Source organism: Malus domestica, chromosome 15 (genome assembly GCF_042453785.1).
Source record: "Malus domestica chromosome 15, GDT2T_hap1".
Classification (NCBI taxonomy): domain Eukaryota; kingdom Viridiplantae; phylum Streptophyta; class Magnoliopsida; order Rosales; family Rosaceae; genus Malus; species Malus domestica.
This window is the reverse complement of record NC_091675.1, coordinates 22,552,644-22,566,672: the sequence shown is the minus strand read 5'-3', so window position 1 is coordinate 22,566,672 and position 14,029 is coordinate 22,552,644. Positions and strand designations below refer to the sequence as shown.

At 38.2% G+C, this 14,029-nt stretch overlaps 1 protein-coding gene across 2 annotated transcripts; it reads left to right on the top strand.

Annotated features, from left to right (window-relative positions):
• The first annotated feature begins 9,873 nt into the window (after positions 1-9,873).
• Positions 9,874-13,851, top strand: LOC103455650 (G-box-binding factor 1-like). 2 transcript variants are annotated; one of them, XM_008395231.4, is made up of 12 exons: positions 9,874-10,212; positions 10,680-10,821; positions 10,907-10,954; positions 11,069-11,158; positions 11,285-11,374; positions 11,494-11,669; positions 11,802-11,859; positions 12,086-12,134; positions 12,214-12,413; positions 12,825-12,902; positions 13,075-13,200; positions 13,403-13,851. In XM_008395231.4, exons 2-12 carry the CDS (start codon positions 10,762-10,764, stop codon positions 13,481-13,483), a joined length of 1,056 nt encoding a protein of 351 aa, XP_008393453.1. In that variant the 5' UTR covers positions 9,874-10,212; positions 10,680-10,761; the 3' UTR covers positions 13,484-13,851. The 2 variants fall into 2 exon arrangements, with proteins under 2 accessions (XP_008393453.1, XP_070669420.1); XM_070813319.1 differs by having other exon boundaries at positions 9,937-10,212; positions 10,907-10,986.
• The last annotated feature ends 178 nt before the right edge of the window (positions 13,852-14,029 follow it).

The window sequence follows — 14,029 nt, the reverse complement described above, 5'->3', positions numbered from 1 at the left end:
GACGTCTGTTACTATGAAACTGAATGAGACCAACTATCTACAACGACGTTTTCAGATGCAGTTGATGCTTGAAGTCCATGGAATTATGGGGTTCGTTGACGGATCAAATCTCTGTCTTGCTCAGTTTTCTTTTACTTCTTCAGGAGATTTAGAGGTAACATTTGGTACTTCATCTTCAAGAATTGAAATCGATGAGTACAAAGTATGGAAAATGCATGATCATTCCTTGATGTTGTTAATTACTGCCACACTTTCTTCATCTGCTATTTCCTGTATGATGGGTAGCAAGAGTTCTCAAGAGATGTGGGTTCGTCTTCAAAACCAGTTTTTCTTAAGTACAAAAACCAGTATAATCAAATTACAGATTGATCTTTACAACATTAAGAAGGGATCAAATTCAATTTCCCAGTATCTTCAAAGAATTAAAGAAGCAAGGGATGAACTTTCTATTCTTGGTGTCACACTTGCTGATGAAGACTTTGTGATCATTGCATTGAATGGACTCCCTCCAAAATACAACACATTTAAATGTGTACTCAAAGGGCGTGAGAGTATCATTTCACTCAAGGACTTTCGTGCACAATTGCTCGCTGAGGAAGCCATTGTGAATTGTGCTATTGTTGAATGTGAGACAAAAAGTTCTTTCTTTCCTCTCTTTAGCTCTCAATTTCATGTTGGCTTCAGTGGTGATTATCATGCTCAATCCAATTTTAGGTCAAGCTATGGTAATAATGTCGATAGTTATAATGGAATTCTTAGCTCACCTCCATCTCTATATCCTAGTTCTCTGGCACCTGAAATTACTACACATCAAATTTGTTCATAGAAAGATCATTTTGATGTTGATTGTCTCTCAGCTTCTAGTAATGTAGTTTTGGGATTTGTTGGATATCCAAATGTGGGAAACAGCTTATCTGAGTAGTATAAATCAAACTCATCTGAGAATGAACACCCTGTAGATGATGAAGGTGAAGATGAGCCAGAACTTGATCATGTCCTGGTAGACCTCAATTCATTTGACTTATCTAATAAGTTGGCTACCATGAAGAAAGTCACCGTCAGAAAGCCCACTGCGCCCCATAAACAACACAAAAATCATGAAACTCCTTTACAGAGCAATTCTAATGTTGAAATTCATACAGCTTATGATCGCCAGTCTGGTTTTCTCTCTCACTTCATTGTTTCAGAAGATGAAATGTGTTTAGATGATGCAGAAAAACAAGTTTTGGAATGTATTGACAAGGAAAGTGTAGACTCTCAGTTGATTTCAGTGGGTTTACAATTGTGTATTCAAGTGATATTTCCAGTTGTTAACTCTGACAACAAGGCAAAAATTGGTGTTCATACTCAAACTGTTATACATGAGTTCCGAGGATTTTATGTACTTCGATTATGCAAAGGTGGAAGTATATTTGATATTCAGTTAGGCTACCATATGAGAATTTCTGATAAGGGTGGGGGCACCAAGTCTACGCTAATTTGGATACTATGGTATACACGATATAATGGTAAAATACAAGCTCCAGATGTTTAGAGATCTCTTATTGTAGAGTATATGTGCAACAGTGACCAAATACTCCACTATCCAACTGCAAGGAATACTATCCAAAAAGAGTTTAGATTGCCAGATACTCTTCAACTGCAACAATCTCATGATTGGACCACCATGAGCTTCCGGGGGGATGTTAGAGTTGGCCAAATAGATAAGGCAGTTAGGATTGTTGATGTTATAATATTCAGTTAGGATTGTTGCTAAGTGTTAGATTCAGATAAGGCAATTAGCTAAGTATTCACCTATATAGCAACTGTATCCTTGTAACCAGATAATCATTTTCAAGAAAATACAAGTGAAAATTCATTCTCTTTATCTTTCTCTTTCTGAACCTTCTCTGTTTTCTCCTTCTTCTTCTGCAATCTCTCTGTTCTCTTTTATGCATATTGCTTGACAATTCCTGGGTGGGGTTTGCACTTGGAGTTTCCCGGTTATGGCTTCCTAGGCACCGCCGTGGTAGGTTGCATATTTTCCAGCTGTTTTCTATCGGTTGTTTAGACATCTAAGGGCTTTGCCCTTGGAAATATCGTTGTGTCATCTTTGGGTTCGTGGTGGTGGTGGGGATGGCAGTTTAGTAGAGTGGGTGGTCTTGGATTTCCCTTTTCCATCCATGTCGCTGCTGCTTTTTCTTGCCATTACTATGACCAACTCCGGTCGGAGGTATCGTTGGCGGCTCTTGGTACTTTCATGTTGGGTTTTGGTTTATGGTGGAATTTCCAACGACTGTGGTGGCTCTGGCTGGATTCCTTTCCGCCCTACCTCTCTATGTTCGTCTTGGCTTTTGCTGGCCTCGTACACCTCCCGACATTTCTGAATGTGCCTCTGCCTATGCTCCCCACGCCTACTGCCAACAACTGCACCTTTATTGTGGACACGTCACCTTGTTTTTTACTAGTATGTGTTGCTTCGGCAATCGATTTTGTGTTGCTTCTGTGATTTTGTAACCTCGCTGTTTCGTGTGGGTTTTGGTGAGGGTCTCAGAACTTGTTATGTCACTCATGGGACATTTCTTTCTCGGGACTACTTGTTCGTTGTAGTGGTGTATTCTTTGTAGGATCGCCGTATATGGGTTATAAAACATTATTTGTAATTTGTGCTTATTACCTTCAGATCAAGAAATTGATCACTGGAGTACATGTACCCATATGGCATCATTGTAAGTGTTTGGTTATGGTAATGAAATTATATCGTCTCTATTCAAAAAAAAAAAAGAAAAAAAAAGAAAAAGAAAGTCCCTAACACTTGTTATAATTTGATTGAATTCAATACAATACAATACATCGTTATATTATATGCTATGTGTAGGAATATATATCGATCATGTTTATGTTTACGCACTTATAATTGTGTTATGTTCATATATGAACACGAGTTGATCAACACATATATCAATCCAACAATACAATAATCATATTTTACACAAAAAAAAATTGAGAAGTTATTAGTCAAACAATTGTAATCAAGCTATGACAGTTCTTAGATCTTATATTCGTGCAAGTTTTGAGTCATATAAGATGTCAATTAGTGTCTGAAATACGAAAATGTGCCAACAATTTTTCAAACAAAAAAAAGAAAGGAATTTCCTGACATCATCTACTCTTTGAAATTTTTTGCCTCACATGTAAGTTTTATTTATGAGAACAACTTGGCTTCTTAAGATCGAGCATGAGTTTCTTCTCAAGATACTTCATGAGCAATTCATCAAATTTAGTGCTTATGATCATAATTGTTCATATTATAAAATCACTATGTAAAGATAATTTCTGCAAAAAGTTAATAAAATATGAGATCTTTGAGTCATCCAATTGTATAAAAATAGAGAGAAGAATTCGATAAAAGAATTATGAATTGTGTATCTATTTTATGTAGTTGATTGACTAAACCGTCTTATTTTCAATTAATTTTTTGCAGAAATGATATTTACAGAATGATTTATCATAGGAACAGTTTTGATCATAAGTTATGTGAATATGTAATATCTTGAAAATTTAAATATATGAATATGTGGAGAAAATCGAAAATAAATCGATTTATGGTTATGAAAATTTAATTGAAGAATTTTAGAATTTTATTACCGGAAATTATTATAATTTACGTATTTGTATTATTGAGATTTTATATTATTTTCAAGAATTTATATTAATTTATTTGAATTTAGTTTTAAATTAAACTAGTTATGAAGTTTGAAGTTTGGAAATTTATTTCCTAAGATCCGTAGACCTTTCGAGGTCACAATTTATATGTTTGAATAGAGCTCGATATCACGAACGCATAGGCACAAATCATTCGTGAAAAGAAGTTAGAACGAAGAAGTTATTAACATTTAAATTCAGGGATATTTTTGTAATTTTAACCTTCTTTAGAAGGCTCCAGATTTTCTGGAATCATGTGATATGCCACATGTGTGGTTGGGATGAAAGGAAAAGAAAAGGAAAGAGAGAGATGGACGGCTAGGATGAGAATGAGAGAAGAGAAATGAGAGAAATGAGAGAAAGGAGGAATGGGACTGGCCAATCAGGAAGAAAGGAAAGGAGGGGAAATGAGGGAGAAGAAAAAAAAGGAACCGGACCTTTTTTCTGACTCGCAACTCGACCTAGCGGGTTCCATGGCCTCCGACGCCATTTCCGGTGATTTTCTGGCGAATTGAAGCCATTCACCACCTAGAAAAATATCCCACAATCCTCCCCTTTCCATTTCCAACCAAAAATCGAAAGTATTGGCCTCAGTTTCGTGGAAAAAAGCACCGGTGGGTGCGGTGGTAACCCGACGGTGATTCGCTGTTCTGCAACCCTCCTCATCGATCATCACCATCAAAATACCTCACCTTGAGCTCAGGAACAATGCCCAATCATTGGTTGGAGCGTCATAGTCGATTTGAGGACGAATCAAGGAACACCCTTTTCTAGAGTTCCGGCAGGTTCGTGGCGAATTGAGGCTTTTCCAGGTCAAATTGGCCTTGATCACAGGTATAAAAGTTTGAATTTTCCGACAAGTCGGGGCAGCCGACCACCACGTGCAGCGGCGCGTGGCCAATGGGCCGACGCTGCCTTTTTATGCAAATTTATGTATTTTAAATCCGTAATTGGTAACCATTTGATGTGATTCGATTGTGAAAGCTAATGTTAAATATTTCCGATTCTAGAATATTTTCGGAAATGGCTATAAGAATGGATTTAAACGGAATTATGAACTATGAAAAGCTTAATCCCGTTAAAGGGTACGTAGGCAGTCTAACAAGAGTTAGATGCAGCCTTAATAATCGAGATTTAATCTTTAGTTGGGAATTTGATTCAAGAGAAGAAATTGGTGATAAATTATAAAAATTTAATGGTAAGTTTTGGTAAGTTAATTTTGGTTCTAGTTTTTGTGAGGGATTATGAAAATTAAATAAAGAATCATGATTATTGGTAGTAATGTAAACAAGAGTTTAATTGAGGCCTATCATCGGAATTATTTCTCGGAAATATATATCTCGGGGGTGGGGCGTTATAGAATCAGTCACAAAAAATCTTGAGAAAAAAACGAAGTTTTATTTATCCAATAAACCATGCAATAATAAAAAATTTGGCAAGTAAAGAGAGGAAAATAAAATTGAGAAAGTGCATCATAAGTATTTGGTCTTACTACATTTCACACTTTTCAAGTTTGATGTGATTTTCAAAATAGGTCATGAGATTCTAAATTTTGTCAATTTAATAAATTAACAAAAAAATCAAGGGAACTTTAACGAAAAGCACCCGGTACTGTTCACTTTAACGAAAAACCACATTTTTACACTAAAAAGTCAATTCTGGTACTATTCACTTTACCCTTTATTTTGTCCTTATCATTAAAACTCAAAGTTTTCAAGCCCTTTTCATTAGTTTTCCTAAAAATCAATTCATACGAAAACATGGATTGAAATAATTTTAACATGTGGCAGTCATATTTAGAATATGAATGTGATTGTGTAAATCTTAATGTATATAGATATATCTTAGAATATTCCCTTTAGTAGTTATTATCCTATTAGAGTTGTAATCCTATTAAGGTAAGGAGAGTAAGAGGAGGTTTTCTTCTACAAAATTCAAAGGTTTTTATTTGTTTTCTGCTAATCAGGTACACTTAAAATAAAATAAGATATTTAAAATGTCCACGAAGCATAAAAACATACCCATGATGCATGAACCTCCTATATTTATATTTTCTTTCCGATATATAAATAAATTAGAAGCAATTTAAGGTTCTTAAAACCCTAGAAAAGTCAGAAAAAAATGGGAATTATATGGCATGGCTGCGACTTGCTGCTGCGCCGCCATAGGCATCATTGTTGACCATCGCAGCTGGCCTGTAGCCTAGCCGCATAGAGAAAAAATGGGAACATCGTTGTTTGACGTCTTGGACCACACGGTAACAGCCCTTTAGGCTTTGTTGCTCACGTAAGACAACCCAGGTCGAGGCTACTCACGGGCTTGCAGCCCCAGCCCATCCCGAGAATGCCTAAAGCTTTCTTGGACCTATCCTATGCATCCCTGGCATAACACCAGCAACCCAGAGTTGTTGGACCTTCTGTCCTATGCACAGGCCTGCCTGCAGCAAGCTTGTTGCTTTCTGGGCTTCGCCTATGCCTTGGTGCCAACAACATTTGCACTGCTGGGCTTGACCTACCCCAGCCTAAAAACCAGAAATCCAGCCTTGGTTGGACTTCCCCGCACCAACTTGTAAGCTAGCACACGCTGGGTTTGCACCCGTGCCTTATTTTTGGCCTAAACCAGGCTCACCCAGACCATACGGCCCAGAAGCCTGCAGCCCTCTCGAGGCCCAATGACATGCAGCCGAACTGTAGGGCTTGTTCTCGTGTCATTACTAGCCTAGTTTTTGGCTGGGCCGCGTCCTTTCTTTTGATTCAATGCCAATTTTTGGCATACCCACATTATAACTCATACCCAAATATATTTTTTGGGGTACTTTGTGTTGCGCAAATTAATTCTAATTTAATTATCACTTGGTTTATCACCAACCAAAGCTAATATGACTCATATGTCATTATTTTGCTTCCACGATCGACCCCATTTGGTCTCGATCTATTGAATTAATTAAAAGTGACCTGCAGTCTATTAATCTAATAATTAATCCAAAATTATTGACCTAAAGATCACTTTTGGACATTAACGATTCAATAATTTATTTTTCTACTTTGAACCATTGACATTCTTTCATAGTCCCGAAGCTTTCACACTTGAGTTCCCGAAGCAACTCAAATCCACTACACTTAAATCAGCATATTACATTTTATGTTCTTGCTGGAACCTCTCCTTTATGAACTAATTGTTCATAAAACTAAATTGAGCCTGTAGTTTCATATTTAGTGCCTTTGAAACCCGAGGTTTTCATTCAAAACTTACCACATGAAAGCTAATTATTAAACCAATACATTTATATAGAACCCCAATGTTCTACGATGTATTTCTATAGATTACCATATGACTAACCACATTTTATTGTACCTTCCATTTTAGGGACATGTCGAACTTAAACAAGCTCAATTTTTTTGCTCTGGAAGTATCTGGAAGAAACAGCCAAAAGTGGGTTTAAGACGTGAAACTCCATCTTACTGTAAAAGGTATTAGAGCCACCATCAAGGAACCTACCGATGCCAACCTCGTTGATAAAGCTCAGAAAGTTACTGCAATAATCTTCATTCAAAGACATATCCATGATGCACTGCAAATCAAGTACCTCGCTGAGGAGGACCCACCCACACTCTGACTTGTTGTGGATGATCGTTTTAATCGCCAGAAGATATTTACTTGCCTGAAGCAAGACACGATTGGCAGCATTTACGCTTCCGAAACTTTAAGTCCGTGAATGAGTACAACTCTGAAGTTTGTAGAATCTGATCATTGCTTAAGTTCTATAAAGTGGACTTAACAGATGCAGATCTCCTGGATAAGACCTATTCGACCTTCCATGCCACCAATATTGTTTTGTAGTAACAATATAGAGCACAAAAGTTCACCAAATTTTTAGATTAAATCTTTGTTTTACTTCTCACTGAAAAGCAGAACCAGCTTTTGATGAGAAATCATCAAGCTCGACCCACTAGCTCGAACGCTCCACCTGAAGCGCATACAACCATTTATAGCAGCCACAAACTACGGAAAAATAGTCATGGCTGTGGTAATGGGCGGCAAGCCCACCTATAAGCCCAAGGTCAATAGAGCCAAAGGCTACCAAAATGAGGAAATTTGACCCAGAAGTGCCAACCTTTTGCACATGAGGCCCCAAACTTCAAGAACAAGGGAAAAACTACCGTTTAATCGGTTTCCACTGAAATGGACATGTGCTACCGATGTGGATCAAAGGATCATTGGTCACGCGTATAGTCGCTCGGACTCTAGATGCTAAACTAGATCCTTTATGTCCCAAGGAGGATAAGGAAGGGATTTTAGAGCCTAAAGTTCCATACCTACGTGCAGTTGGTGCTTTATTGTACTTGGCTTAATGCACTAGACTTGACATCTTTTTTGCTATTAATCTTTTGGCTAGATACAGCAATGCACCTACACACAAACACTAGAATAGTGTTAAAGATATTTTTCGCTACCTTAAGGGTACGACGGATTTGAGTTTGTTCTACACCCAAAAATCCTTGAGAGGAGTCGCCGCCCCCTTGGTCCTCGGGTTGATTCTTGCCTTGTTGATTACACAGATGCTGATTATCTGTCTGACCCACATATGGCACGTTCTCAAACTTGCTATGTCTCTACCGTTAGAGACACCATTATATCTTAGAGGTCTACCAAGCAAATGCTAGTTGTGACTTCTTCGAACCATGCTGAGATCTTCACCCTGCATGAAGCATCACGTAAGTACTTTTAGTTGAGAGCAGTCATGGAACATATTCGAAGCACTAGTGGTCTTTCTACCGTTGTTGACCTTCCTACGATGATCTTTGAAGACAATGCAGCATGTATCGAGCAGTTAAAGAATGGATACATCAAGGGAGACAACACTAAGCACATAACGCCGAAGTTCTTTTATTCTCACCAGCAACAACAACATCAGAACATTGAAGTCAAGCAAATCCGTTCTCAGGACAACCTGACCGATCTCTTTACCAAGTCATTGCCCAAGTCTACTTTTTAGAAGCTCGTCCAAGGAATCGGTATGCATAAATTATCTGAGTTAAATTGCTTGTAATTCTCTTATTTGGAAGTTATGTATAACTCAGGGGAGTATCCTGAAGCATACTCACTTGATTTTTATGTACTGTTTTTTCCTACGATTAGGAGCATTTTTCCTACTGGGTTTTTGCTACTTAACGAGGTTTTAATGAGGCACTCATCCTGGGATGATTATACTTCGTTGAGTTCACTACTTTCGTCCTGTTTGACGTTTGTTTTAGACATTATGCATACTTCTCACTTTTCTCTTTAGTCTATGAGTTTTCATTTGCCTTAGGTTTTACCATAACAAGGTTTTGTGAGTTTTACTACCGATGCATACTTTCTTTATATTAGAGACTCGCATTTGCCCGTTGTGCCGACAACTTCATCAATTGTTCTACCTTAACTGTTGAAAATCTGATACGATGTTTTGTTTGAGTTTTTCCACACTCAATAAGGAGTGTTGCAGTCATATTTATAATAAGAATATGAGAATATGATTGTGTAAATCCTAGTGTATCTAGGGATATCTTGGAATATTCCAGTTAGTAGTTATTATCCTATTAGAGTTGTATCCTATTAAGGTAACGATTTAACATATCGTACTATTATAAATAAAAGCACAATGGTGTGATACAACACATACCTCACAACATCAAAAACGGCTACAATGCATAGTTGCTATTAGCTAATTTATTTATTAAATCTCCCTTTTCTCTCTCTTGTCACCAGCCTCTCTTCCTCATATAGTTCAGTCAAATAAACCTGCAACACAACATTTATAGTACAAAATAAAAAAAATGAAAATTCATTATCTATTTTTAAAATTACACTCTGAAATGCAGTTAATTCGGTAGTATTGTTCACCTATAAATAAATAAATAAATAATTTTCAATTTTAAGCTGACGTGGCCGCCAATCAAGGAGAGTTACTAGAAGAAACCGGATGGAAGGAGAGGAGATTAGAGATAAGACGAAGATAAATTAATAAAATATAAGTAACAAAATAAAATAATAATTAAGATAAAAATAATAAAAAAGGTAGTTGTCAGGATGAGTCATCGTGGCTTCTGCATCGTCACGATCTAATCCAGTGAAACGTGGACAGCTGGACGCCTCTTCCTCGCACGTGTCTCCCCCGCCAAACCCTAACCTCCTCTTCCGGTACACCTCCACAACACTGGATCTCGCACCCACACAACATATCCAGTCACTCACTCCCCCATACCAAAACTCACCGTCCCAACTAAACAACGACAAACTGAAAGCCCAGGAGGCGGCAGCCAACGGACACACACAGAGCCTCCCTCTCTCTCCTCTCTCCTCTCTCCTCTCTCCTCTCTCTCTCTCTCTCTCTCTCTCTGGACGCACTTGCACTTGTCTTTTCAGAGTTTTGGGGTGTAAATTCCAAATTCAAAACCCTAGATTCCTAATTTCATAGCCGTTGATCTTAAATAAAGTGCAGTTCCACCTGGACTTCCACCTCACTCTCTCTAAACGCCATGAAAGCAGGTCTCTCTCTCTCTAGCTCCTCTCTCTCTCTTCTTATATAATTCTCTCGCATCACGCGTCTCCTGGCCTGATTTATCGTTAATTGCCTTTGGATTTCGTGTTTGTATTCCACAATTTGTGCCAAAAACCTCAGCTTTATTTGAATTCTGTGTTGTTTGCATGAGTCAATTTATTACTGTCAGCTTTTGATTGCAATTGAAATTTTGAATTTTGAGCTTGGATATAGGAAAATTAGTTAAATTTGGATAAGGGGTAGGTTTAATTTAATCCACTATCGGGTAAATTTTTTAGCTTTGGGTTTCAAATCTGTGTGTTTGAATAGTAAATACTTGAGAATTTGAATGTGATTCTTCAACAATTGAGCGAGTAATCTTGTTTTTGATTAATTGAATTAGTAATTTTGTTGCTGCTAAATTTTAAGCATGTGATTAGTGAATCTGAGGACTGTTAATTTTGGTGTCTTTCAGGTTCTTCATAGATTATTTTGAAGAATTAAACGTGATCTGGTAAAATTAGAACTAAAAGGGGTATTTGCTGAGCCAATAGAACATGGGGACAGGGGAAGAGGGTACTCCTTCTAAGCCTTCCAAACAAGCTTCTACACCTCAGGTACTTCCCCTCCCTTCCATCCTCCGTCCTCGTCCTCACTCCTTTTCCAGCTCGAGTTTTTATTATGTTTCTGATGATTGTGCAGGAATTACCAACAACACCTTCATATCCCGATTGGTCCAGCTCTATGCAGGTTCATGACGAAAACACATTCTGGATCAATATGTAATTTTTTTTTTTGAAGCAAGCATATAGATATCATTCATATCCTGATAAACAATAGCTTACAGCAAACTTTCTTGTTTAGGCTTATTATGGTCCTGGAGGTACTCCGCCTCCCTTTTTCGCCTCTACTGTTGCTTCCTCAACTCCACACCCCTATATGTGGGGAGCCCAGGTACATGTCTTTTGCTTTTGAATGATATACAAGCATACATGTTCCTTAGGAGCGGTTGCTTTTTGTTTGTGTCTTCTTTTTTTGGAAATAGGTGGTTTTTATATTTTGTTGTTTACAATTTTTCAGCATCCTATGATGCCGCCATATGGAACTCCAGTTCCATATCCGGCCATGTATCCTCCAGGTGGAGTTTATGCTCATCCCAGTATGGTGATGGTATGATGCTATTCCTCTTGCATACATATGCGTGTCATCTTCATAGACAAAAATGGACTCTGTTATTTAGGAAGATCTCAACCTGATCAGCTGATTTCTTTTATTTAATTGTTCTGTAGACCCCAGGCGCACCACAACCAACCCCAGAGTTCGAAGGGAAGGGTCCTGACGGGAAAGAGCGGGCTTCAACCAAAAAACCCAAGGGAACTGCAGGAAATGCAGGTTTGGCTGGTGGCAAGGTTGTGGAGAGTGGAAAAGCAACTTCAGGTTCAGGAAATGATGGTGCTTCACAAAGGTGTGCTGATCTTTGCTTTGGATTCTTGCTTTTGACAATTTTTAGATTTTTCTCTTCTTTTTACATTTGTTCCATAGAAGATTTTCTACTGACACTGCCTTGTTATTTGACTGTAAATTTTCCGCTTTATAGTGGTGAAAGTGGTAGCGAGGGTTCATCGGATGGAAGCGATGATAATGCTAACAATCAGGTGTGTATGTGCATTACAGCTAAATAATTATAGGTGATCTTTGTAACTAATTCAAATGGCTAACAGAGTTTTGGAATCTTTCAAAACCCATCTAGAAAACTAGTGTTGGCCAGTTTATGCTTGCCAACATCTGCACATAGATAACATCTTTAGACTTTTAAACCTAACAAAATTCTTAAGATGCATTCTCTTTCTTCTGATGAAAACATACCTAATTGCTCTTTAGGAGTATGGTGCAAACAAGAAGGGAAGCTTTGACAAGATGCTTGCGGATGGTATATTAATTGTGTTCACTCTACTGTCTGCTTATGTTCTATTTTCTAAAATGGTTTTCTTACAGTTAGTCTTTTTCAGGGGCAAATGCACAAAATAGCACCGGGACACTTGTTCAGGCTTCAGTGCCTGGGAAGCCAGTCTCTATGCCTGGAACTAATCTGAATATCGGAATGGATTTATGGAATGCATCCCCTGCTGGTGCTGGAGCTGGAGCTGCAAAAGTAAGAGGAAATCCATCAGGTCCTCCTTCAGCTGGTGGTGCCGAGCATTGGATTCAAGTAGGGATCTTTCTGTTATCTTCTAAATTGTTATTTTGTACTCATTATCCATGCAAAACTGTATTGGTCTAGACTTTTGGCATGTTATGTTGGCTGTTTTTAGTTTGGTCCAGGACTGCCAATCTGGAAGCACCAATGAAACAATCGAGTAAACTAACATGCTAGATTGTCTCTGCCAAGAGAAAACCTGACTATTACGCTTGTGTGTATAAGAATGAAATTTTTTTTGCTACTTTTATGGTTTTGTTGGTAAAACTATTACGCTAAAATTTTATTGTTCATTCAATTTTTAAATTGGATTCCATTGACATTTTGCAGGGGTGCAAGTCTCATGAATACATTTCTAAAAAACCCTTTTGTAATAGTTTTAGATCCTCATAATGGTTTTTTTGATTTTCATGATTTTGACAGGATGAACGTGAACTGAAAAGGCAGAAAAGAAAGCAATCAAATAGGGAGTCAGCTAGGAGGTCAAGATTACGGAAGCAGGTACAGATGTACTTCTGCACACTTGTTGGCAGGCATTTTGTGTTCTATCTGCCGTTCTTGATATGCCTCCTGTGCTACAGGAGGATGATACGTTTTAAAGAATGATGTGCTAAGACCTGAACAAAAACAATTCATATGCCTAAATTGCTCCTCTGTTTCTTATGTTTTTCAGGCAGAGTGTGAAGAGCTACAAGCAAGGGTAGAGACTTTGAGCAATGAGAATCATAGCCTCAGAGAAGAGCTGCATAGGCTTTCTGAGGAATGCGAGAAACTGACATCTGAGAATGCTAATATAAAGGTTTGTTTTCATACGCTTGCATTTTGTTCATTCTGTACTTGTATGCCATCCATTACACCCGGTTCCAGGAGAAAATCCTTGCTGATTAGAGTCCTAGCTTGATGCGTTAAAAGCAATCCAAGTTGCGCGAAAAGTTTCACTAGTCTGTTGCACGAGTGCAGTCCATCTTTTGATGAAGTATGTCTTTTTCGCTGCCATGCAGGAAGAACTGACACGGGTGTGCGGACCCGATTTAGTAGCAAACCTTGAGCAGCAGCCTGGTGGTGGTGAGGGCAACAGCTGAGACGGAGTATTAGTCTCGCTTTGTAGTAACAGAGATTTGATTGAGCTCGGGAAGCCGCGACCCTTCGTTGGATTGAGCTCGGGAAGCCATGACCCTTCGTCGGATTGAGCGTAGAGAAATTGTTTTCCTTACTAATTTATACACTTTTAACCCTTTTCTCTGTAACGGTAACGTTTGTTTGTGAACTTTGTAGCTGATGAGTTGGATCCCCGGGAGCCATGCAGATTGTTGTATCATTGGAAAAAGAGTGTATAGTAGATTTACTTCCATTTGCTATTTCGAGTTTTTGAATCGATGTGTGGCTTCGGATTCTTATGCCCCATTTTCTCTCTTTCTATACAAGTACAAGCCTTGGGCTCGAGCTCGTATGCCTTGTTCTCTCCCCTATGCCCAAATTTTTCTTCAAGATATTTTGCAACTCTTTTTTTACTTGTAAGAGTGCTTCTATTTGGACCTTACAAACCATCCCGACTGCAAACTCTAGTACAAGTAGTTCTTCGGTTCTCACCCTTAGACGCATAAAACTGATGGTTGCATTCACTTGTT